Here is a 26,792-nt window from a genome sequence, read left to right on the forward strand (position 1 = left end):
GCCTCTCCCGCCCGTACCGCCCGCCCTCCGGGCCTCTCCCCGGTGCCCGGTTCTCTCTGTCAGGGGGCTTTCCGAGGTGGGGCGGCCTGCAGGTGAACACTCCCCCCACCTTGCTCAGGGGCTGGATGGGTGCCGGAGGAGGCTGCAGGATTTGCCTGCAGGTTTGGACCAGCGGCGCGGGAAGCAAAAATAAACGTGCTGTTGAAAACCAGAAAACCTGGCAAGTAGGTCTTGCGATACCAAATAATACTCCCTGTAATTACTGAAGAGTTGCAGCAGCTGGACAGCCCTCCTCATTACCGGTAATGACTAGGAGGGCTGCTCAGCTGCTGTAACTCTTTGCCATGTCTGCAGCAGATATTATTTGATAACATAAAACTGGGGTTACCAGTAGGTGGCTCGGTGGTTTAATACATGGGGCTGTCGCTACTTCGAGTACCGTTCTGCTCAGCCTGGTCAGTTCTCCATATAGCCATGGCACGAGCTGTGTGATTTAACACTCGCTTCTGCTGATCGTACAAGGTCCCGTGCTGAAATAACAGAACAACTCTTAAAACGGGATCAGCTGAAGAACTGCTTAGGGTAATGTTTTTATCTGGCTTTTCTCAGTATTGCTAATTTTTACCTAAATCAAGAGAATGAAGTATTTAAAAAAAAAATTGTAAGATAAGGTGTAAGTCCTTTAATTAAATGGGTTGAGGCGAAGAAAAAATAGTCTATGTATGATAGTGTTTGTGTGCATTTGTCAAAATGTTCGTTTGTAGTTCATTTAAACTGTTAATATATTCTAAAAATGTTTAATGCGTGTAATTACTTGATAGTAAGTTGCTAAAAGTGTAGGAATTTAAGGCTGTGTCCTGTCTGCATTGTTGATTTTATTCCGTATGAAGTGAAGCAATGGGAACACATTTCTGAAAATACTCAAATATGCACATATTTAACAACATGGTTGTGTCAACTTTAGTACACTGGTTTGTTACGCATATGCTTTTCTGTATGCAGGAGCTTTGTATGTCACTCTTGTTGTTAAGAAAACTCCTTATAATTTTCTTTTCCTGTTTAGGATGGGGAAGTCAGAGTTCCAAAGTGCATATACATCATAGCACATGGCTTCATTTTCCTGGCCACAATTTACGCTGGATACTGACTTTTATCCTCTTGTTTGTGCTGGTGTGTGAAATTGCAGAGGGCATAGTGTCTGATGGGTAAGTGTATGTCTACCTTCTCCTGGTAGCACTGAGCATTTTAAAGGTTTTAGGGAAGGTATTTTTTCCCTAAATTCTCATCTAGACCATATTCCTTGTGGTTATAAATATGTCATCTGTATTCTTGGTGATTAACCTACCGACCTTGTATCAGAAATTCCACAGACCTTGCCAAGTTATGTATACACGCACAACTGACCTTAATAATTTTTAGTTCAGCTTAATGACACTGTCTTTCCAAAGAGTAATCATAGATAAATCCTAACAATTCAAGCAGATGGTGACATTTTCATTATATGTTTTATGTCCAAGGACCCAGTCCCACAGTCCTTACTCAGGCAGAACTCCCATGTGCGCAGTAGATCATCCCATTCCCCTACAAACTGTGTTCTGCTCGTCTTAATAAAAGGAGTGGATCTACTGGGCCTCATCTCACACCCCACAGAGTTTCTTCTGATGTTTGTGTAGTACCTCTGATCTGTTATCTTGAGCAGAGTAACTCATATTATATGAGCACGATCCATCATCTGTTATTCAACTAAGGATGTCTTTAAACAGTAATTTGTGGAGAAAAATTATTCCAAGTGAAACAAGTGATACAGGAGAGTGATTTATCATGAAAAAAGCTGGTATTGTGTAGCAATGACTGTGATAATCTTCCTCTGAAGAAAGGTCTGATTTTCATAACTATTATGAATTTTCAACCCAAGAATTGTGAAGTTGAAGCTCCTCGTTAAATAGAAGAAAAAAAAAAAGCTCTCTGTTTAGCCACCTATATAACAACTATTCACCAAATAGTGTGAAAGGCACTGCAGTATTCTGCTGTAGAAGCTGATATCATCATCATTATTATTATAACTTCTCTTAAACATATATAAATAGGATGTTTCTCAGTGCCAGTTTTTTTTTTTTAAATGATTTTTTCTCATGCTTATTCAGAGTTATCAGAGTGTGGGATGCTCAGAGCAAAATCTCCTGCTTTGAGTTTTCTGTTTTATTTTGCTCTTTAGCCATCCCTCTCATTATGTCTGCTATTTAACTTGACTCAGAATGCTGCTGTTAAGTAATAAGTGTCACCTGATGAGAATCAAAACTCTTAGCTATACTGGGGGAGTGCCAACCCACAGTCTTACCTCCTGAACACGCAGCAGGCTAGTGCGTGCTCCAGTGAATAAAAGCAGATTTTGAGACTCATCAGCTTTCTAAGACCAAAATGGATCACATTGGTAAGTCCTTCTGATACCAACTGGGTGCCGAAGGCTTTGGCACCTCAACAATAGATGCAGCCTATTGGAGATATGGTTATATAGGGGAATTCCAGCAACTTCTGTCTGTGTAATAAATAAATTTTTTTTAAATCTCCCATTCCTGCAGTGTTACCTACTGAAGCTTAGGCTGTCTTAAGAAATCTGTTCTTGTTGCTTGTTTTTCCTTGCTGAGAATTCAGCCCTGATATACCAAAACCCCTGGCATTACTAGGAATTCAAAGACTGGAGAGTCTTTTCTTATTTTGCTGTATACACATACAACTTATTGTTAACAAGAGGAGTTAAGTGTGTATGCCTCAGGTTGTCAGCATGGCTCCAGCCAGCTCTGCAGAGTTCACCACAGTGTCCATGTGAGGGAGGGCTTTCCTTTCCTAGTACAGATGCAAGAAGTGGTCATCCTGAGCTCCTACAGAACTGCTAGACAGTTGGGATGTTCTGCTCTCAGACATGTGATGTCCTGTGATGGTCTCCAGCTCCCTGACAGCACAGCCCCTTCTATCTTTCCAAACTACAAAGGTAGCTTTTGCTGCAGAAAGAACAAATCCAGAGATGCTAATTTATTTTCCATGAGTTTCAGAGGACAAGGTGTGAATTTCCCTGGGTGTTTGTGTCCTAAAGACTTTCTCTTGGTGCCTCTTCTCCTGGAGTTGGTTGGGAGACAGAGGAAATTCTACCTTTTGACAGCACAGGACACTCCATTACTTTTGTGAAAGAAAAGGGGAGGAGGAGAAGATGGCAAGTAGGAGGAAGGAGGAGGGGAAACATGATTCTACCCACCTCTGCACAAACCAACAACGCTGTCCAACAATTCCGGTATTCCCAAAGGGCTGTAGTTGGCAGAACCCCCTCTGCCACTACCTGAAGCGAACTGTCAGGAGAGTTTTGCTTTACAGGACAAAACTTAAGGGTATATGATTCTGTTGTAGGTTTTGTTTGCTGGCTTGTGGTTACTGAAAACAGAATTCACTGTAAGTAATTCCCGTGCTGTTCCTTCTCCCAAACTGGAAAAAGAAGGTGAAACATTTCCACAAAATGTTTCTGTAGAAAATCTTAAACTGTGCTGTCAGTTGGTCTTATCTACATATTTTGATGGACAGCTCCCAAACTAGTTTAGCTTAAATTAACTTCTCTCATTTTGGAGCTGAGCTAATTTATCCTAATTTAAACAACGTTCCAATTGATTTCAGTAGGAAATAGCAGTGCACACACTTCATTTTCAGCACAGGGGAGGAATTTGAAATCCAACTATGTGATTTAGGAGCATAAATCCAATTGAAAATTGGAGAGCTTTACATCCATAACTCATTCTAGATAATCCTACATCAGGGCTGGGTACAGGATACAATTAATAAATTAAGAGGAAACATTTAAATAGCTAAGAGGGTTTGTTTTTAATCGATGTTCACTCTTTTCTTTTTAAGGGTTTCAGAATCACGCCATTTACACCTGTACATGCCAGCTGGGATGGCATTCTTGGCGGCCATCACATCGGTTGTCTATTACCATAATATCGAAACATCCAATTTCCCGAAGTTGTTAATTGGTACGTCTCACAACTTACAAGACTTGGAAACGTGATAGTGGTGCTGTGTGTGTCTGTTTGTTCTGTGACAGGTCACTGCAGTCTTGGTGCTAGCTTGTATGGATGAGGCTACACCTATATTGTGGTCTAAGTTTTCCTGACACAGTTCATTGTTTTCAATGCTTTCAATTTCTAATAGTATTCTCTATGGTGTTCTTAGGGATCCAATGGACGAAAGGCTTCTCTAGGAAAAACTGTGTGTGTGGGAAAAGTAGCACATCAAATTCTTAACTCTAAAAGCTATCCAAGTTCCCCTGCTTGTCAGCATGTTGCATTTAAGCATGACGTAAGATTGAAGCCATCTTCGTGTGTGTGGTCTATTGAAATATGCAGAGTCAAGGGAAATGAATGATATCATTGACTTTCAGTATGACCCTGGATATATTACTTTGCCTGCTTGTATTTGCTTCCTGTTCCTAAAACTCCTTTTGTAAACTGCTTTAAGACCTTTTGAATGGAAAATGCTATGTGTAAGAACTACCTAGTATGCTATATATTTTCTGCAAGATTGTAAATAAATTGTAGCTAACTATCTATAGAAAATCCGTTACTGCTGACAATCATGCAGTTGGTGACGTGATCTCTACTGTGTAAGTAGATTGCAGACTGTGGATGTCTATGTGTTTAGTCATTCTGTTAGCTGTTATTTCTTTGGTGGTCCTGGCTCATGGAGTTTTGTTTCAGCTGGTTTGCTGTATTAATGGATACTGCTAAGGTTTGGTTTGTGTCAGTGTAGCTCTGTGTATCAAAGTTCTGTTCTAGTTTTTGTCAGGTGGTAAAAAGTCAGTAACAACTGCATTTGAGAAAGCTTTTAAATATTTAAAGATTATTTTGAACTGCATGTTGTGGTGAGCAAGCATCCTCTTCTGCAGAAGGAGCCTATAACTTCTGTATTTAAAAAAAAAAAAAGTCATTCCTCTTCAGAAACTTCATATTTCTATTCAGGCTTAGCAACATTTTTGTCTTCTCATTTGGGACTGCTTTTCTTCTTGTACCATTCATTTAAGTAGCATCTTTTTTCTATTTTAGAACCACGTGGGGTAATTTAGTTACTTTTTTAATAAGTCAACATCAACACAGTCTATTTAATGCCTTCTCACAGCACTAGATGTTATGTCTCAAGAAAGCATCACCAGCCTGTTACAGTCACCCACAGGAAGGAAGCAGTGATTTTCTTGGTGTTTGGGGTTGGGTTTTTTTGTTATTTCAGATGTATAATGCAATGCTTAACAATTTGGTGTCACTACCACATTCCATCTGTTAAGTCATTGAGAAGGGCAGCACAAATTTACAGCTGGTAGTTGATTACCCATTTTTGCATAATCCCTTCTCTGTAGGGATTTCTCTTTTATGATAATTTTGTTCAGTATTTAGAGCACTGGTGCTGGATAAGATCTGGACGATACTTGAATAATAAATAGTTATATCAATGAATACAAATGCTTAAGTACATGTTATTGATACTAAAGTTAATAATTATGAATTTTCATTTTGCAAGAAATTCCGAGGAAAAGACTCCTTTAGAAAATCTAATCTTAATAGCTAACTCTTAGGCAAAAAAGAAAATCAGACTACCACAGTCTTTCCCACTCGCTTGGTCTGATTTGAATTTTAATCCAAACTCTTCACAAGCTAAGGGTCTTTGATTTTTATTTTATTTTTATTTTCATTGTTCTGTGCTTGTGAGAGAACCTAAGACAGATGTTTCTGGATGTCTCCATCCTTTATTCTTGACTGTCCAAATTTATTGTTATCTAACTGTGAGGATTGTCACCTTTCAATGTTGATTGCAAGTACTCTGTATTGACAACTGGGACTAGGTGATGATAATGTTATGCAAATTAGCCCAGTATGAGATAGTTAAATTATACCTATACTCAGCTATCAACCCACTAGAGTGCAGTGTGGCCATGAATCAGCTTTCTTTTAGAGCCTAATACAAATGAGGTAAATGGGAACCATGAGGGAAAGCTTAAGCTGGTGATAAACTTTTTGCTGAATTTATGAGAAAGGAAACCAAAAGAAGGTCTTCATTAGTAAAATGTTGCAGAGGAGCTCTAATATTACACAGATTAAAGTAAATGACTTGATGTGGCATCTTCTGCTGCTTCTGAGCATCGGTGAAGTCCCACCTAACTGCAGGGCATCAACTGCCACAGCTGCAGGATCAGTGCCGAGGCTTGCAAAGAGTTGGTAGCTGTATAAAGCAAAGGCTAACGGATCTTTATCCAAAAATACTAAATTCAGTGGGGAAACTCTTATTGATGCAGTGCAGAAGACCCTTAAGGGTCTGTTCATTAATTCTGAACAGGATAAAATTTTCCAATCCTGTGAAACTTTGAGATGTTTTATTTTTTTAATATCTTTTTCACACTGTACCTTAAAGAAACCAAGTCTGTTTGTAGTTCTTCATAAACAAGCAAGAGGCAGATACCATAACAGACCTGGGGATTAGCACATTCCCTTGGGGTATGCAAGACAAGGACACAAAGTTCCTCTACTGATCCTGCCCTTCAGCTTTATGCCCAGGCTGTGGACTATTTTGAAGTAGTCATTCTTAATATTATCTCTTATCAAAAAAAGTTGACAAGGTTTGGAATATTTATTGTCTGAAGGTAATGATTGAGTCCAGGATCCCACTTGAGTGTCCAAACTATTGGAACAGTTTGATCTGGTCCAAATCTATTTTTCTCTGTATGGTTTTGACCTGTAATTATATTTCAACAATCATAGCTTTTCCAGTGGGGCACTGTTTACCGGGGGCTCTCGTAATAATGCTAATTTTGGTGCTCTTTGCACAGTGTTGCAGAATGGATGCCTAACAGTTGTACAGTTCAGCAGAACAATTTAGAATAGTTTTCATACTGAATTGGAAAATCTGCTAGCTTTCTCGACGTTCAAAATATGTAATTGAATAGTAGCATCTGATTGCATGGGTTTTTGAGTTAGTATTTATTTGCTTTATAGATAGATATACCTCAGGAATTAAAAAGTAGGAGAAAATTATGAAATAACAATGGGATTTTGAGTGATTAATGTGAAAGGGATAGTAGTATGAGACCACATGATTATTTTTTTTATTTAAGAAAATTGTCTTTTTCTTTTTAATCCAATTGTAATCATAGGACTGCCTTTACTATTCTCTGAAAGGGATAGTAGTATGAGAACACATGATTATTTCTTTTATTTAAGAAAATTGTCTTTTTGTTTTTAATCCAATCGTAATCATAGGACTGCCTTTACTATTCTTGACAGTAATTTAGTTTTCTAATTTACATTGCTTGTACCTTGACATTGTAGCTAATTTCGTGGAAATTAGTTTATCATTTAGAATGGAACTTCCTGTTATTGTATACATATGATGTGTATTGCTTAATACACAAATTTTCTCTCCAAACAGATACAGGTTAGTTAATAAATCCCATCCAGTTAAGTGCGTGATTTTTCAGATCTTGGGCTTAATCCAATGAAGACGTAGAACAGTTTAAGTTCCACGTTGCTAAATTTTCAGTGGTCTGGCCCCAGGTGAGAATCTACACCCTGGAATTGTAGCTTGAGGTAGCTTACGTGGCCCAAGAAAAAATAAGGTCCTTTAGGCTGCAGGCATCTAGAACAGATCTACAGCAATCAAGGAAATGAAAGCATGCCGCTGTGATCTGATCATTAGGCAATTCAGGCCAGTGGAAGTTCTTGGTGGTAATTTCTAGAAACTCTCAGCCAATATGCACTCACCAGCCAGATGCTAAAAACACAGCTTAAAAGAAAGAGCTGTAACTATATTTTCCAAGGAGCCTTATCTCGAGGAGCCTGTGAACATCTGAAAGATTAGATTATATACATTTGTATTCAAAAGTGAGACGCTAAGTAAGTTCAAATGCTTCTAGGAGGTATGACAGTGGGAGGTCAGTTATCACTTGAGAATATTGTGGTTGGCACTTTCTAATACTTCTTAGATGAAAGATAAATGAATGTTCTAATAAAATGTTAATTAAAAAAAAGGTCATATAGACCTTTATTTAAATCCTAAATAGGAGAACGGCTCTGCTAGTTCTTATTTCTTCTAAGAGCTCTGTATAGGTACCAGTTGTGTTGGTTGCTTTTTCAGGTGTCCTCTGCTGGTGTAGGTTTTCGGTGTGCTATGTTTATGTAAGTCCTCTTTACTCTGAGAAGGATGTGTTCTCAGCCTGTTGTAAAGGAGAATGAGACAAAACACCAGGATTAACAGATAAAGGTGGTTAGGAGTAGAACAACATGGAATGTATTCTTGGATTAAGTGAGATTTTTTAGAGTTGGCCATATCACAAATAGGAAGGAATAGTGCCTCAAAGGTAGGAAACGGACTGAAACAAGATGAGAAGATTAGATTCAATGCAGTAAAAGTTGGGAAGATGGTAAGAAGCCTCACATAAGAAGGCTACAGTTTTCTAAAAGGGATTCTTTAAGTATACCTCTTAAATCCTCTCTGCAACTACATCAGCCACTAAAATACAGTGCTGAAAGACCTGACCTTTTAGTGCTTTCATCTTACAAACTGGCCTATTAATTTTAGAGGAAGATAGACTCTGTTGGCAAATGTCCTAATGCCCAGTGTCCTGTACTCTTCCATTTACTCTCCTCATTTAAATGAGTTTTCAAATTGATTTCTATAGAAGCAGGTATGGCAGCCCCAAATTCCATATGGACTCACCGTGTTGAATTTAGTTTTGCTTGGAAAGGGTAGCTCCACAGTACGTCCCCACAGGGGTTTCTAGGGTGCCTCAAGGTAGCTGGAACCCCACAAATTCTTTCAAATTTCTGCAAGTTCCTGATGATTATGCATGTTTTTAAGTTATACTTGCAGTTGCTAATGTCTTAGTTGAAGACTCTCTGGTGTTGCAGCAAGACAGTTAGAAAGCATATCCACATTTTTCTTGGCAGTTAGAGTACATTCCAGCTGTTGCACCGTGGCAGATACAGCATCAATGAAAAATTTGTGTAAAAGAACATAACCCTAGAGGGTATTTCCTTATGAATGGGGAACAGGAGCTGGTTAATGGTATGGGGTGTCTTTTCAAATCACCAGAGTTTACTGTGGGGATTATTTATCTATAACTGACAGTAACCGTTTTAGATAAGAAGTTCAGTAGAACTCTAAGAAGTTAAAGTTGCATTCTACAAGTGCCAGAACATTCTTCCTTGATGTGCCTGTGTATCTGCATTATAAATTACATATATGGAATTTGTGTTGAACAATAGAGCAACAGCAGTTTGGAGAAGATACTTTAATATCTGTTCCTGCATACATCCCCGAGATCTGCAGCAGGAAAGAGATCCATTTTCCTTCAAGCCAAATTCATAGCAGTCTTGTAGCATTAACCAAATTTGAAGAGCATCATTCATAGCCACCTTCACTTGTGGGGCAACTCCCTCCCTTGAACTCATCATTTGGACACATGTTTACAACAGATGGAAATTTCCTTCAGCAGAGTTTACTTCGTGAAACTTTCCGGTATCGCCAAATCTAATAGGAAAGGAATGTGGAACTAACATTGTCTTAATATTTTCATGTTTGTGGAATTGAATTAGTTTTCTGTTTTGACATGAGAAAGGCCACTCTCTGGTTTTACATATTATTGTGGCATTCTTTCTGAATGAATATTTAATACTGCTATTGTATATTTTTGCAACTGTGGCACTGATTAACTTTTTTTTTCCCCCCACAGCATTGCTGTTCTACTGGACTTTAGCTTTCATAACTAAAACCATCAAATTTGTAAAGTTCTGTGATAATGGGGTTGGATTTTCTCAGCTTCGATTTTGCCTCACAGGACTCCTGGTTGTTCTATATGGAATGCTACTAGCTGTAGAAATCAATGTCATCAGGGTGAGGGTAAGTTAGTATCATAAAAGTCTCCTTCTGTGCTTTTTGGTTGTTGGGGTTTTTTTATTCCCCTTTCTGGGTACTTAGTGTGAAATACATTTCTAAAGGAGAAAGAAAAATCCAGTTAAAATAGAAATATATTTGAGAATCAAAGATTAATCCAATTTTATTAGGCTAGATGAATCCATAATTTCCAAAAATGCCAGACTCCGTTGTGGTTAAATTAGGATGAATTTCATCCGTTCAAGTTTGTTTAAAAAATGTCTCTTGTGATTCAGAGTTTCAGCCATCAGAAAAGAGTATTTCTGATGCAAGGAAAGACTGGGTGAAATTGTCTGCTCTGTTAGAGAATATCTTACGCACACAAATAACATCTCTCATTTTCCAGGAGACAGTCACAATAAGTGATTTACTGGGGCAACTGGGGTTGCTATCTACCATCCTAGCTATATATATGTGGTTGTTGGTTTTTTTTCCTCTGTGGTGCCTGCAGTCATAATCCAAATTGAGAGGTGCCTTTGGTGACTGCAGGATAGACAAATGCCAAGTTTCTTCCCTTCGCCTGTCCCTCACTTAACTGTGTGTACAGATTAAACTTAGTCTCAGGAGGGAAAGAAACTTTTACATGTAAATTTTCTTGCTGCTTCCCTCACATTAGTATATGAACAGCAATGAGAGTTGTCTCTGTCACATATTTGTTCTTTTGTGGTTTTCTTAGGGGATTTTGTGTGTCTGTATGTTTAATTGATAACTTAGGACAAAAATATGTTTAAAAGCAGCCTTTTCAGTAACACTTTTGAAAGAAAGAATAATAAAAACTGCAATTTATATTGATATAAACTGATACTTATATCACAAATGAAAAACTGTGGATTGGCTTGTGGGAAAAGTGAAATTCAAATGTGACATCAGAGAGATTTGCTCATAAACTTCCTCATAATAGAACTCCATAATTAAATGAGATTTAATCACTGTGGAATTCTAAGTCACAAAGAAGAATAACAATTGTCATTGCCTATTGTCATCTCTTTTTTTGTTGTATTTGTTTGGTTTTAATTATTAAAGCATGTCATTGATGCATAAAATGAACTAGCCAGCAGTATGGATTATTTACTGCCTGTTGTGTTTGTGGCAGAGTTTGGAGAGCCAGGCTTGTTGCTGCAGCTGCTGAAGCAAGGGATTGTGATGTGTGGAGAGTTGGCCACTGCTGAGAGGAAGGAAGGGTTGGGGGGGAGAGAAAAAGGAAATAAAAATAAGGGGTGTTGCCTCTATGCTAGCAGAAACAACAGATACTGGCCTCACTTTTTTTTTTTTTTCCTCCTGCCTTCCCCCATCTTCTTCCAGTAGACAGAAAATTGACTTGTTTGACTTTCAATCCCAACTGTACCTTCTCCCTTTGTTCCACTGTTCCCATTGTTCCTCAAGATGACCTTTCCTGACCCTGTCACCCATTTTTCTAGGCTCTGTGAATTATTTCTCCAGCTATGGTTGGAGAAAACATATCAGTGAATCATATCCAGAAATCCTATTAAAATTACTAGGATTTAGGTACAGTCATGAGTAAAGATTGAATGACATATGTGATTGAGTACTTTTCCAAAAGGAAAGGTATATTTTTAAGAGGCTTGGCTTTTCATTCCCAAATATGAGCGATGTCTGAAAAAGTTTTATCTTGACAATAGGAAATCATCAGCAGTCTGCCCTCGCTCTTTCAGCATTTAAGCCAATGAAAACATGTCAGTGCCATATCCTCTCTCCAATTCAGTGGTTTTCCAGACCCATTCAGGAGAGCAGAGGTAGCTCCATGTTCTGAGGTAACTAAATGTGAGACAGTATGGTATAGATGATGAGTCACTGTGATAGCCACAGGGCTGTGCCTAAGCTAGTATGTCCAGTGTTGTGCAGTCTGGAGCTCAGAGCGAGAGGCTGGGGCTGTACTATTTGAAATGTAAGGTAAGTATTTTATTTTTTTTTCTGCAAGTATGCAAACTTGGATCCCATTAACAAAGTAACAGTGAATGTTTAGGATGATTTATTTCTAGACTGGTTGCCTCTAATTTTCCTCAGTACCTGGGAAAACTGGATTGCTGTATTTGTTGAATTTGAATGCCTAAGTTCCTTGGGCACTTTTGAGAAACCAAGACTGATTCATTGATTATCTACGATGTCCTTTGTCTCTTATCTGTTCTTTGTGGACTTCTATTTTCTACGTGTTTAGAGTGATTCTTTTGGTATTTTTCTGAATTTCAGAGGTATGTTTTCTTCAAAACTCCCAAAGAAGTTAAACCTCCTGAGGATCTCCAGGACCTTGGCGTTCGATTCTTACAGCCTTTTGTGAATCTGTTGTCCAAAGGAACATACTGGTGGATGAATACATTCATCAAGACTGCCCATAAAAAACCAATAGACTTGAAAACCATAGGCAAGCTTCCTATTGCTATGAGAGCTCTGACCAATTACATTCGCCTTAATGAGGCCTTTGAAGCACAGAAGGTATGCAAAGCATGGAATTATGTCCATCTGCTTACTCAATGCTTGCGTTTTTCAGTAGTTTTTATGCTGTAAGCATAATATAAAATTATATAAAAAAGACACGATGCAAATGAAGTATCCATTAGCATAGCTTTCCATATACCAAGAGATCACATACTCAGTTATACTGCATACAAATAATGGAATTTCTCTACCTAAACATGCACATCAAACATATTCCTGGTTAAATGTGTGTAAAATCCATATGGCCTCTATTTTGATATGGAAGGTAACTATGGACTGTATTCACTGAACACCATTATTGTTCTTCCTAATAAGACCCTGGAATCATTCACTTACAGAGTCAATGTTAATGAGGCCTCATAGGACTATTTTTTTCTGTTGATTTCAGTTACAGTGGTGTTAATGAGGCCTCATAGGACTACTTTTTTTTTCTGTTGATTTCAGTTACAGTGTGTCTGTAGGAGAATTCAAGGATGAAACTACCTCAGCTCAAATTCTGTTTGATTCCCTGGTGATAGCTGAGTGTATTCAGGATTTAAGAGGTGTCTTTTGCATCCTGTCTAAAAAGAGTGTAGGTTTCCAGTCTCTATGTTCACAGGAAAACAAAACCTGTCAGTTCCCTCCCTCCCTTTTTTCTTTCTCCCCCAGCAAGCCACAAACACCACACTTATTTGATCCCTGCTAAGGGTAGGAAAGAAATCATGGTTCTTTTTGTGAAGTGGAGGAGAGTACAAATTAATGGTCTGTTCTGACTGTACAAAAACAAACGAAACAATAATTGTAGTTCCTGTGCTTTTCTAGCTCAAAGATTGCAACTGGTTGTCAATGAATTAAAGCAGAGATAAAAATACCAATAGTTTATCAAACATGAGGTTAATGTATAACATAAGCCTTACTATTTTTTTTTTTTAATTCTAAACAGAACAAAAGGTCGTCATCTCCACAAGGATCCAGGTCAATTTGGCGTGCTCTCTGCTGTGCTTTTGGAAGACCCTTACTTCTCAGTAGCACGTTCCGTATTCTGGCTGACTTGCTTGGATTTGCTGGTCCACTCTGCATCTCTGGGATCGTTCACAATGTCGGAAAAGGAAATAACACCATCCGCCCACAGGTACTGTCAAAATGTCATCAAAATAGAGGAGTCAAAAAAGTAATGTTACGACTATGTATTATTTGGCCTCAGTAAAGAAAGTGACTCTGCAGTGTATTCGTGAATGCTAGAAATGACAGTATGTGTGTACTGCCTATTATCCACTTTTATACCTTGATGGGGAGCAAAATACATTACCCACGTATCTAGTCAGGCTTGCATTCTGGAAAATAACCTCATTCAAGATAATGGTGAAGCATTTCCAGCATCCCGCCAGTATCATAAGGATTTTAGGTACAGTCTTGAGTAGAGATTGAATCAAGTACGTGACTGAGTGCTTTTCAGAAAGGAAAAAGTGTGTTTTTAATAGGCTTGGCTTTTCATTTCCAAAAATAAGTGATGTCTAAGAGGATTAAAGCAGGCTTTTGTCATCACAATAAAATGCTAAGTAATTTAACTGTGACAAAGAAAGAATTTCCACTAGTGTCTTTGGGGAGGATGGTTTTGAAACATCAACTGAAACATATATTTAAAGGATGCTACTTAAATGAATGTTCCCCAAGAAGAAACAGACGTACTTCTTAATCAACAAAAAAAGAAAAAAACAACAAAAAAACCCTCTCAAACCCTCAGGAAATATCTTCTCGTTAAAAGGTGAGGTCACTCAGGCTGGATTTCTGTGACAAAGATCAGTTTATTTCTGCAGCTCACTTACTGTTTGATGTAAGACTTTATTTTCAAAGTCTGTTGACACTAATGGAAATATACCCATTCACTCAAGTACACTTTGGATTAGGTCCACTGTAAATATTGAAATGCATCAGATGTATTGCAGAAAATTTAACAAAGGCCTCAGGCTAAAATTAATTGTTTATCCATTTTGCAATCCTTATCTTAATATTTGGAAACTTTAATATAGCAAGTAGATTCAATGGAAACCAGTTAAAGCAGGAAATGAAAAAAATTAAGACTTTAGGGCTATGTTGCAGCAAAGTACCATGGAAGTTTTCGAGCTTTGCTTCTTGATAAGTTGTTTGGAACTCTGTTTCAGCTGAAATTACACTGAATCACAATTTAAGGGTTAGTCTATTTAATTTTCCTACTAATGTATCAGCTAGTGCTTCTCTGAAAAAAGTTCAGGTCTGGTCCAGATAGGCCCTAAACAGAGCCCCATCCAGCCTTGGCATCCTGGCTGTGCCTTGCTAAGCAGTGACCTTGTTGTTGTCATTTGCACCATTTCTCGGTATCACCTAACAGCCATATTCACTGATGCTGATAGTCCATGAGTGACACTTAAGGGTGTATTTTACCTTTGCTAAAAGGTCTCCAATAGATTTTTCCTTCTGTTTTGACCTGGTTTATACACATTGTTTTTCTGTTAAGAGGCTAATTACCTTTACATTTGAAAATTGCTTTTGCTGGATTAGATGAAATAACTTTCTAAAATGTACGAATGCTTTCTATTCAAACTGTCTGTAAACGCTCTGGGGTGTTCAGGAGAACTCCCACATGTATGTGCATACCTACCCAACTGGGTCTACTCTGGGAAAAAAATACACCAGTTTTACTGCTAGGAATGTTATATCTTTACTTGTAGCGAGTCAAGAAAGAAAAACCTTGCCTTACTAATTGTTTGCTCCTGAGAGCTATGTAAGTGTGAGAAACAAGCCTTCTAAAACACTGTCTTATGAAGGAAAGATATGTTGGGAGGAAACATTGTTTGTGTCTGACATGCTGCTGAGTTTGAGGGCATTGGAAAGAATTACCATAGAGTGGGACAGAATCGGACAAGCAAAGCAAGCTGTGAGTACAGCAGAATGTCTTTTACCCATCCCTTGAAGTGACATTTCTTCATTTTAAATAGTTTATATTGAGGAGATGTTGTAATGACTCAACTACATCTTTCAAACAAACTCTGAAACTGAAGGCAAAGAGATAAATTTTAAGATACCATATTTTCTCTATTCTTCAGGCCCTTTGTGACAGATATAAACTGCAATGGAGCTGGAACTGAGATCACGTGGGTGTCATGGGCAGTATTAACTGCTTTAGTTAGTGCTGCAGTTAGAGCACTACAGCATCTTAAATTCTGTCACGCTCTTCATGTTTATTTATAACTCCAGTATCAATATTTATGGCCATCCCTGAACGTTCTTATGACATGAATTTCTCTGAGTGTTAATCATTTCACACCGAAGAAGAGACTGACAGAATGATAACCTTTATATTTTGCTGGTAGTATCTTCCACATTGCAATGTTAGGATTAGCAGTTCCAGTATTAGGAATATCTGCTGACATAACGCACTCAAATGGTACACCAAACCTACAGACTCATTATTTAAAAAGTTCTAGAAATCCTAGGTCCCAGTGCAGCAAAAGGCCCAGTATTGACATTTAAGACTGTGTGAGTCTAGTGTCTTTAAGTATTTAAATAGTGGCCTTTTGCTCAGCCTTTTACTGGTTAGAGCCTACTGGCACTTTTTAAAAGTGGTATTATCCTGAAGTTGTCAGGAAGGTGGGACACTGAATGACCCTAAAGCCATTTCTGAAAATAAAACATCTAATTAGCTTCATCAACTTCTCAAACAAGGTTATTTGCCTTATATACAAAAGTTTCAGCAGATGTTATTTCCTTGTGTTCCCTGCAGGCTGACAAGTGTACTTAGACAACTATTGTAGTTTAAACACATAGATGCTCAGTGACTTTGTAAACCATAATGGCCTGATAATGCATCTGGGAGTTGGCAAAGGTCTTAGTGCTTTCACTAAGTGTGTGTCTGGGATGTTTATCTATATATGTTTAACTCCTTTTCTCTCAAGTGAGTACTAGAAAAAATAGTGAGAATATTCATCTCACTTTTCCTCCTTGTTTATTATATAATGTTTCAATGTGAATCAACACTGCACCAAAATCTCATTGCTAGAAAAGCATGATTTGTCAAAACATGATTGTCTGAAAAAATGATGTTCTTTTACATACAGAAAAAAAAGTGGTATTAGCTGCACTAATTAGCAGTACTAGCCAGATGTATTTTAGGACAGCGTTGAAATTGTGCTCCTTCTGTTAGTGCTTTTGATGTGATACAGCACAACCTGTAACCTTAGTGGTTCATGATTGTGACAGTGCTCTAGCCTTTCTATTTGCTGTTATGTTATTATCTCTGACAATTGCAATCTCCCAGTGTTGCACACTTGTATGTTGTTCTAGTTTTGTCTTCATGAGAAGCTTTTTTTAGTTTTTAGTGTGTTACAGAGGCGCCGCTTTTTCCTGGATGAACCTGTATTGAAATAAAAAGAAATCCCAGTGAAGAACTGCTAAAATAATAGCTGATCTGAGAAAGGGTAAATCAAAGGAAGGATTTTCACTGTTGCAAGTCAACCAGATATGTCCAAGGTGAAAACATCACAAATATTAATTATCCTGGTTTTCCCGCAAATGGGCTTTTGGTTTTCTTCTTTTTTTTAAAAAAGAAACCAAACCAAGTTTTGCAATTATACTGTTTCGCATTCTGTTTTGTATTTGAGTATATATATACTCTGCACAGGAAACAATAGGTGGCTGTTAAACTTGTACAGTTAAACACCAGGGGCAGTTCTTCCACCTTACGTGTGCCTTATGCTTTATGCTCATGAGCATAAATATTAAAGAGTCTGAAAGATAAATTGGATGCATCTAATTGGCTGTGGGCTTGGCCAGTTTTTTAATTTCTCTTCTTTTCCACTGTCGAGGCCTTAAAGATAGCACGGGAAAAGACTTGGTTGTACTTGTAATTTTCCAGACATCTGTGGTATGTTTTCTAAAGCTTCCAGGCTGAATGTAGAGCCTTGGGTCTTCCTTTTTATTCTTTGGAGTTACAGCAAGAATAAATTTACAACCACAGTTACATCTTGCAAGGGTCAAAGGCAAGTTAACCTGATTTGAAAAGCTGAACTTGTAAGGCTGTAAATAATCTGCAAGAGAGACTCACTTTTACTGTGCCATAGACTTTTTGTAGCATATAATGCTGCTGTAGCCTATTTGAATGACTATGGCATAAGTAATAATTTAGGTCTTAAAATCCTCTTAAGGTACAAATAATTAAAACTGTAGTTGAATGTCTCTTTATCTGAACATAATTGCTGGCATGTACTATAATTGTTCAGAGTTTTGCACTTGATGCAGATGTAGAAGTATGCCCAGTAATTGCTTGTGGTCTATTGATTTGACTGTGAAGACTATATATGCTTGAATGCTTTCTCAGAGGGCTTCTCCGAGGGCTAATTCCTTATTTAGTTCCGTGGCCCTAGAAACTGCAGCAATGTTTAGGTACATCAAATCTGGTTGAAGTCAAAGTACCTAGCTGAATTGGAAAATACTATCGTCTGACAGTTTACCTTCGAGAGCAGGAAATAAATTATTGAATGAAATAGGTTTTTATTTCCTGTTTTCAAGGCATGAAACTCAGCACTGTTGAGTCTCACTGATGGAAATTTTCCATGTTCTTGTAAGTTCTTGCACTGTATAGTTACATAAAAGTAGTATATGACTGTCAAGATGCCTCCTTATGGAAATAAGCCATGTTTGCATGAACAAAGATTTACAGAAATGGAATCATAATTACTTGCTTTTCTTTGTGTCCAGCCTTTGTCTGAATCTCATTAGCATGTAATAAATGCCACATAAGTAGGAAAAGGGAGTAAACCTAAGAAATCCACACAAGTCTGTCTGTGTTGTGTAGTAGACAAAAGTCCTTTGATGGCTGCTTAGCATGGCCAATGATAGAAGAAGATTCACCACAATTCATTTTGAAATGATCAGATATTTATGGAGAATGACTCCTTGGTGTTGATGAATGATCTCCCAGGCAGCTCAACAGATGGTTAAACTGTTACATGGACAGATGAAACTACTTTCCTGTCAAGAGAAGGAATATTGCTATATGAGGTGGGAGGCACTGTGTCAGGAAACTTGTACTTGTATTCTTGTAAGCATGCACTCTTCTCATGGAGTAAAACGAAGGATCCTTTCCAAAACTGTTTTGCTCATTATCTTGTTTACTTGTTTGCAAAGGTAAGTGTACATTTCTCTGCTTTTAAGCCTATAAATTACCCTACTGATGTCAAGGGGATAGATAGTGTGCCTAGTACAGCAATGGCAGGAGCAATCATGAGTGTCAAAAGTGGAGTAAAAAGAGATGGATGGAAAAAGTACCCTAAAGCTCTGGTTCCTTAAGAAGATGAAGTGACCTGTTAGGTTACCACTGCTGGAATGACTTGCTCGTCCTCATTTCACGTTCCTTGTCACCCTGCTCCTGTTCCCACCATTGCTCTAGCACTGACTGGACACTTTTGTGGTCTGATTTGGCCCATTAAACTAAAAGAAAAGTAGCAGATTTCTTTTTTCCTGGGCTGATTTTCTTCTGCCAGTGATTCAAATTGGTTCAGAAAGAGATCCAATAAGCTCTCAAACTAGCACACAGTAGGCAAGAGAAGCATGCAGCTTGGAGCAACCCAGGTGCGATTAGGAGAGGGGGGAAGTCCATTCCTCTTTCATCTGGCTCAGCCTCATCTTAAAAAAAGCATAGCTTTAAAAACTAAGTTTAGTCTTTGTGTTAACTTGTCATGTGGGGTTTCTATAAGTAGTTAGCTGCAAGGTGCAGATCAGATCTAATAAAATGCACAGACAGTGAGAGTTTGAGAAGTATAGTTTAAGTGTTAGTCTTGAAAATGTCAGCAGTAAAGAAACTGTGTAGATAAGAAGAAATGTGCTGAGCAAGGAATACAACAGGAGCGTAAATGACAAGAAGCCCTCTGAGAGGGAATAGAAAGCGACCTCTTCCTAATTTTGCCTTTAATGGCAGCATAATCATCAGTAAAGTTTGGAAGGAGCCAAGGGCAGAAAGAGGAAGGCAGAGATATTTTAGTTTCAGAAGGCTTCCCAGGGTGAGCCAGCCTCTCAATTAGCTGTGGCACCAAAGGTGTCTGCTTGTTAAATATAATCTAGAATAAATGCAGTGTTTTCCCAGTAAACTATAGACACGCTTCAAAATGCACTTTGGTGATCTCATGAACTTACTAGCAGGTAATGACCATAAATAAAAATGCTGAACAAACCTGTTGGATGCTGCACACCAAAATAATGTGCATAGTTCCAGGAGTTGGAAGGATGTGTTTTCAGCAAGTTGTGAAGGTCACTTTAGTGTTCAGTAAACTGAAGTGCTAAAATAAGGAGACTAATTTCTCCGAAGGAACATTAACTGATCCTTTTTGACAATGGGCAGTGCACATCTTTTAGCAAATGACTATATGGAGTTACTCAGTGTTCTAGAGTTTTGGAAGTGTATCAGAAATCCTATAAACGTCATTCTGCATTTAAATAAAGCTTCCTGAGTTGGGACACTATATGACTGTTTACTTGAGTTGATAAACTGTGAGATTTCAGATAACGTTGGGAGCACTTTCAAAGTAGTAAACTGTTATTATCTCTGCTTATTAATTATGCAAAACTGGTAATTAAATTATTATTGCACCTGATTTCGAACTTTCTTTTTTTTTTATAGACTAAAATTCTTGGTGTTTTCTTTATTTCATCTCAAGAGTTCCTGTCCAATGCTTATGTTTTGGCTGTACTTTTATTTTTTGCCCTTCTGTTGCAAAGGACGTTTCTCCAAGCATCATACTATGTTGCTATTGAAACGGGAATCAACTTGAGAGGCGCAATACAGGTAGCCAATATATTATTAACCTATTTTCGTAGAATCATATGTGTATTTGTAGATACAAATTATAATTATAGTCATTAAATTCTGAAACGCTTCTCTCCTGAAATGTATTGAGTGTAACCGTTGCCATTAAAGATTGTGTTAACTTAGACCTGCATTCTCTTTCCTCTGCATCTTATTTGATGATTTTGTATAAACATTTATTTGTAATATCTAATGCTGTATTTCTTCCTACCTTTGAGCATAAATTTGCTGACGGTAAAACTGAATGTAATTTTGGAAAGAATTTATGTTGTGAACTACACCTCTCCCATCTCAAAGGCGCATTTTTGTAACATCCAATGCAAATAATACAGCTTTAAAATGTCTTGTAAATATACTTTGGACAAAAGGATAGGTTGTATTCCCGATGTCTGGAGTAGTGTCTTATTCAATGGGTCATGCCACAAAATCTACCAGGCATTGAAGAGTCTGTAATTACTGAATGTAAGTAAGATTGGTAAAATGGAGTCCATAATCATTGTATAACTGTGAACAGCAGATCAAAGTTTTATGTAGTATTCAAAGATCTGTGCCTGGAAACGAGAGAGTTAGGTGTAAGATTACAATGTGATACTGCCAAGTGCACTGGCTGAAACCTACCCTCGGACAGCTTGAAAGACAGCCTTATAAGTTACACTATTTATCCACTGAACTACATAAATCCTGTGAGAGTTTGTGTGATAGATGGATGCTTTCAGGGGCAGTGTAATTGTTTAATCCTCTTTTGATCTTACACTTGGTAGCACTTGTCAGCTGCCAGACTTCTGTATTCCACCCATTGGTTTTCCCTTATTAGAGTGAAGTAGAAAATTCCTAAAGAAATGCAAATTTGACCCAAAATACATAAGTATATATAAAATGGCATGTCTTGTATCAAGCAGAAGAGCTGCAACTAACTGAAAAATACATGAACCACAGCAAGTGTGAAAGGGAAATTTTTGGAAAATAGTGCTATATTAATTTTGTTTAAGAAAACTTTGTGTTCTCTGCACTGGATATTACACAGAGGCTGAGATAACGCCAGCAGTCGGACCATTCAAATTGGAAAATTTCTGGCCATCACTCTAAGCAGCAGGATTAGTCTTAGTGGCAGTCTCTGTGCCGGTATTTTTATACAATTTTTTTTTCCGATAATTTTTCAATTTTCTTTAAACCTTTTCTGTCTTATCCTCCCCTGTGTAAACCTGCACCTGTTCAACATGTCCTGTATGAGTTTATGCTTCATGATGGACAGTTGATCAGGGTGCCGCCTGTCAGCTAAGTCTCATGACTGCAAAGCATCACCGTGTAGCCTTTTACCAAACCAGCTGGTAAAAGTACACTTTCATTGTTGTGTATTAAATTATTTTTACACATGGTGCCTGGTTCTGCATTGAGGCAACTACTTAATTCAGTACAGAATTGGACCCGTTACATTAGTTGTCTGTGAATTAAACTTTGTAATGGGACTGAGCTTTCTAGCCAAAACGTAGCAACATTCTCAGCCAGGAACACAGTTGTGAGGTTGGATGGGACCTGAATCAATTGCCAAAGAAAAATAACAACGATTATAATATATTATTTATCAGCACTAGTTACAGCAGGGGCACTCTGGAGAAGCTGGAGGTATAAATCAGAGTTGCTAATATGGTTCTTGGGTGTGTTGGGCAGCAAAGGTTTCATTCTCTTACTGATCCACAGGGATGCAAAAAGGGAGTACTTAGACAACCATTATGTATCTAATTGCGCTCTGGTTTTTGTGGGTTAACAATAAGACAGTAGCTTAAAATTTTTCATTGTAACACAAAAGGCCAAACTTTAGACTCTTCATTCAAGTTACTGGGAGCAATGGTTTCCCTCAGCATGCTGGACTATGCTAGAGTCTAAAGAGTCTAAAGAGTCTTTAGAGTCTTTAGACTCTTTAGAGTCTTTAGATTCAAGTTACTGGGAGCATTGGTTTCCCTCAGCATGCTGGACTATGCCTGTGTTTTAGATGGAGCTGGAAAACTTATTTTAATTTCTATATGCTAACACCTTTTGATCTCTCTTCCAGACAAAAATATACAATAAAATTATGCAGCTTTCAACCTCTAACATGTCTATGGGGGAGATGACTGCAGGCCAGATCTGTAACCTGGTTGCCATAGACACAAATCAGCTGATGTGGTTCTTTTTCCTCTGCCCTAACCTTTGGGCTATGCCAGTACAGGTAAGGAGACTGAACGTGCCTTTGCTATTAATGTGCAGCGTAGTGATTGATGATTGCTTATGAATTTTATGAAAGTAGAGATATTAAAGAAGTTAAAGAATAACTTGAAATAAGATTTCAAGCTATTAATATCTAGAAACACTGTAGGTAATATATTTCACATCTGTGACAGGACTGTAGGTATTTAGGATTGCATTAGGATCATGACTGCTGCCATACATGCTTTGCATTTGTAACAAGAATTTATAGAGTACGGCAGATTATGTTATTCCAGTGCATTCATTTATTGTATCAGTGGAGTTAACTAGAATGTATTGCAATTATTTATCTTCTGAATCCCAGCAGAAACACAAGAAGCAGCGGTTTATTCAAAAATATGATCGCTTAGAGATGATCCTTTGGACATCCCTTAAAATACCACTGCCTCATGGATGACAAATTCTAGCGTACAAAATTCCACAGATTCATTTGTTATATGAAATAGCTTTGCTACTTTATCCTCTCTGGTGTCTTTGTCCTCCTGTCTCTAAATACCACTCTCATCCTTTCAATCTCCTTTCCCACATGCATGACACAGGGCAGATCACCGTTCAATCGCCATTGACTTCTGGTTCCATGTCCTGTAGCCTCATAGCACGTGTAATGCCCAAGGAAATATAACTGTGTCTTATCAAGCCTTTAAGATGAGGAAAGCAGAGTCCCATCTCAGTGGGTACTTTCATGATTGCTTTAAATTAATCTAAACCTATTTTCTTACTGAAACAGGAGTTTGTATGCGATGTCCAACATGGAAACATGGTATTTTTACCTCCTTCATTGTTCCAGCTCTATAAATTGTGCATTGTTACATAAGTTTGTGGAGCTACTGGAAGACTAATCTGATGAAAACTAGTCTTTTTTTTTCAGTGGGGTAGTATTCTTCTGAGTCTGTGAAGTGGTCAACCTCACTGGAAGGCCAAGTGATTAAGTTTATGCTAATAAGAGAGTAGAACAGGCACAGAGTAGTAGGTCAGAGCAATCTCAGTACAACCTTGGATCATTTTTCAAAGTTCATGTTTACTGACACAGTGGAAAAGTGCAAATTACTGGAAGAGCCAGTACTTAAACCATAGCAACCTCCTTCGCTTCAGTTTAGGAATTTCCTGAGAAAACTGACAGTAAAGCACATAGTTTCATCTGATATTAATATAGTACTCTGCAATTCTTTCTGTTTTCTTCCAGCTACTCGGTGTATTTTTGTTGAGAGTGCTTCAATGCTAAAAGTAAATACAAACAAAAGAGGCAACAGAGTTTAAATTCACTTAGTATTTTCTAAAAGTATCATTTAGTTTCGAAAACATGATGAAAACTCCATTGTATTCATGTCACAAAGGTGGTCTGGTTCCAGCACTACGCAGAGGCTGGTTTGGCTCGCGTGGAAGTCAGAACCCTGCCAATAATCGACCCAGCAACTTTGCATTTTGAGTTGCCTGCTTTTGGCCAAAAATGAAATAATTTTCATGAGGCTTTATGTGAACTGCAACTGGCAGATTTCCAGTCAGTTTCTAACATGGCTTTAGGAGTGTTGCTTAGGAGTTCCTGTGCCCATCAACATCTGACACTAGTGATTTTCTTCTAGAAGATGTTGAGCATATACATTGAAAAGTTGGGGATGGGGAAGAAAAGCCAGCGATTCAGGTGATTATATAAATTATATAAGTGTCCTTCAAGAGTAAGGCAGTAGACTGCTGACCATCAGATCTGGATTCTTTTCTTACAATAAAGATATGTACTAGAATTGAGCTGTATATAGCTATACATGTTAAAATGCTAAGATTTCAAATGATTGTAGTCATATTTATACGGGTCATAGTGTGGCTGCATTCATATAGTATAAATGCATTTACCTCTTGTACAGGAATAGCTGCATTTGGGTATAGACTGGTTTTCCTGGTCTACTCCGGAGAGGCTTATGTGCCAATTAAAAACTTTTTATTTTCTAGATTTAGAAAAGGGATGAATTTTGCATTTATCAGCAGGAATTTTTCAGAAAGAAACTTATTTTTTAGCATCAGGATAGTTTTCCTGAAATTTTTTGGAGGGGAAACATAGGAACCACATTATTTTAAAGTGGGGAAAAAAACAACAATCAAGGAACATGTGCTAATACTGATTTCTAATTGCAAAAGAGAAGACAACTATTATGAAAAGAAACTGATATGAAATACCATATGAAAGTATGGTTACAGGTTGGCAGTTTGTTAGTAATAGTTTGGATATCAGGGTATTTTTTTATCCATTTACTGGAAGTACCCTGCAGTAAGAAGTCAGTGATTGTATACTGCTAATGATATTGCTGAAAGAGCTATGAGGCCTTAAAAAGATTCCACCCCTTTAATGATAACATTTAGGGTCCAGTTATCCCCCAGGCTTAGTCTCCATTGTACATAAGTTAGTAAAACAGGCTATGTAAGAGGTACCAATTTCATGTATGTTTTTTGTAAGACCACTCTGGCAGCTCAGTGTAGCGAGAGCTTTAGTGCAACTGAGAATTAAGCCGATTTCATGGCATATTCTGTAAAAACATCTTGCTCTAATGTGCCACAAGTCACGGACTCATAAAGATTTCCTGACAGTCTTCTGAAAATATGATTATATTTGCATTAAAATTCACCCTGCAATGCTCCTCAGCAGATCAGGACTATCAATGTCAAAGCATGCTTCTGTTGTGTGGGTGGTGCACACATTGCAAGGCACAAATCAATGAGTCACGGTGGTCACAAAGGTTTCTCCAAAACATATTTCTGCAACACTGATTCAATACCTTGTTTTGTGAGGCAGTGAAAGCAATTACTTAGATGCTCGAGAGATGGCTAATAAAAAGTTGAACAAGCTTCATTATTATTTAAAACAGGTTTTTAATTGTTTTGTAGCTCTTAACCTAACAATCAGCATTTCAGCATCTGCTGTGGATTTTGTAATTATCTTCGACTTCGAAGACCTCACCATTCATAACAAGTTAGGATTTCTATACAGTCTAGATAATTTGAGCCCCATCTTTGCTCCGACCGGAGTCAATAGGAGCTTTATCATTGCCTTAAGTTACTGTTTGAAGGCCATTGAAATCTATGAAAAGAGGCCTGGGGATGCCCATCAATTGAAAGATGCCCTCAGTAGTCTTGGCTCAAACCCTGGGAGCAAAATGAGGCCCTATAAAGGCTTTCCCCCACCTCCATTTTATAAACACCCTTGTTTGATTTCATTGTGATTATTAAAAAATCCTGTATTCTCGTATCTCTGGTTCATTGGCAGGGATAGCTTACAGTTATAATGAAAGGATGTTTGTCTCTTTCAAAACTGGCCACAAAGCAGTTTCTGGCTGAAATTATTTGCTATCTCCAATAAATAATCAAGACAAAATACCCAGAGCTATTGCTGAGTTTCTTGCTCATGATATATATCTCTGGTAGGTAAGAGCTTTGGGATTTTAATGAAAGGGAAGCAAAGTGTTTCATGACACAGGTTGTTTTTTGTTTTTTTTTTTTTTTTTTAAATGATCATTGCCTTCTTGGAAATATTAATGAGAGCCTTCCCATCTGCCAGATACTGTCTTCTAGCAGTTCAGATATTATCTACATACTGTTTATTCTTGACTGTGTAGTACGCAGTACAATGAATATAGAATTACTTGCAATAATGCTTACAGATTTCAGAACTTTTCAGATACAAGTATTCACATACTTAAATTAAGAATATATTTTTTGTCCCATACATGATGAATATATTTTAAGTTTGCCCTTATCACAATAGAAAGAAGATAAAAATGGGATACTTTTTAATCTATTGAAACCAATTTTTATTGCTAAGACTGACCCTTTCAGTAGCCAGCATGGGGAAAAAAAAAACCAGCTGTGAGCTAGTGACTCCCTCAGGATCCAACACCTAATATAGCTTTCCCTGTGTCTATGTCAGAAGTTGAGGCTCTGTTTCTAGAACCAGCCAGTCCGGTAACGTCCTTGACAATCAACGAGTGGTGAGGGAAAGCAGAGGGTCAGTGATCTGCATTGACTTTGTAGTTCTGAACATCTCTTAACTCTGCACTGTTCAATGCTTTCCTGTATTTTGAGTGCCTAGATTGTCTGCCCAAGAAAAAGGAGTTGGGAACAAATATAGTGATCTGTAAAGACCAAGACCATTTCATGTTTTGGAGGGGAGCTCTGCCAGGGCTATCTGGCCTTGCATTTTTCCTTTGGCTTCGTACAGTCATGGATTTCCCAACTTCAGATGGAAGCAGATTGCTCACTTACTCATCACTAAAAGATTTTTAATTTAAAATTTAACCTTTGCTCTTACTAGATTTGTGGTGTATATACAATAGGA

At 37.8% G+C, this 26,792-nt stretch overlaps 1 protein-coding gene across 1 annotated transcript in view; it reads left to right on the forward strand.

The window, feature by feature from the left end:
- The window catches only part of ABCC8 (ATP-binding cassette, sub-family C (CFTR/MRP), member 8), an 82,890-nt gene that overhangs the window by 2,021 nt on the left and 54,077 nt on the right, over positions 1–26,792 (forward strand). The window contains exons 3-9 of the mRNA XM_009892047.1: positions 1,064–1,205; positions 3,895–4,016; positions 9,758–9,924; positions 12,166–12,408; positions 13,334–13,522; positions 20,042–20,206; positions 22,278–22,433. Coding sequence (XP_009890349.1) covers positions 1,064–1,205; positions 3,895–4,016; positions 9,758–9,924; positions 12,166–12,408; positions 13,334–13,522; positions 20,042–20,206; positions 22,278–22,433 — 1,184 coding nt within the window. The remainder of the gene's footprint in view (positions 1–1,063; positions 1,206–3,894; positions 4,017–9,757; positions 9,925–12,165; positions 12,409–13,333; positions 13,523–20,041; positions 20,207–22,277; positions 22,434–26,792) is intronic.

The sequence above is a fragment of the Charadrius vociferus genome, unplaced genomic scaffold, assembly GCF_000708025.1.
Source record: "Charadrius vociferus isolate BGI_N301 unplaced genomic scaffold, ASM70802v2 scaffold179, whole genome shotgun sequence".
NCBI classification, from domain to species: domain Eukaryota; kingdom Metazoa; phylum Chordata; class Aves; order Charadriiformes; family Charadriidae; genus Charadrius; species Charadrius vociferus.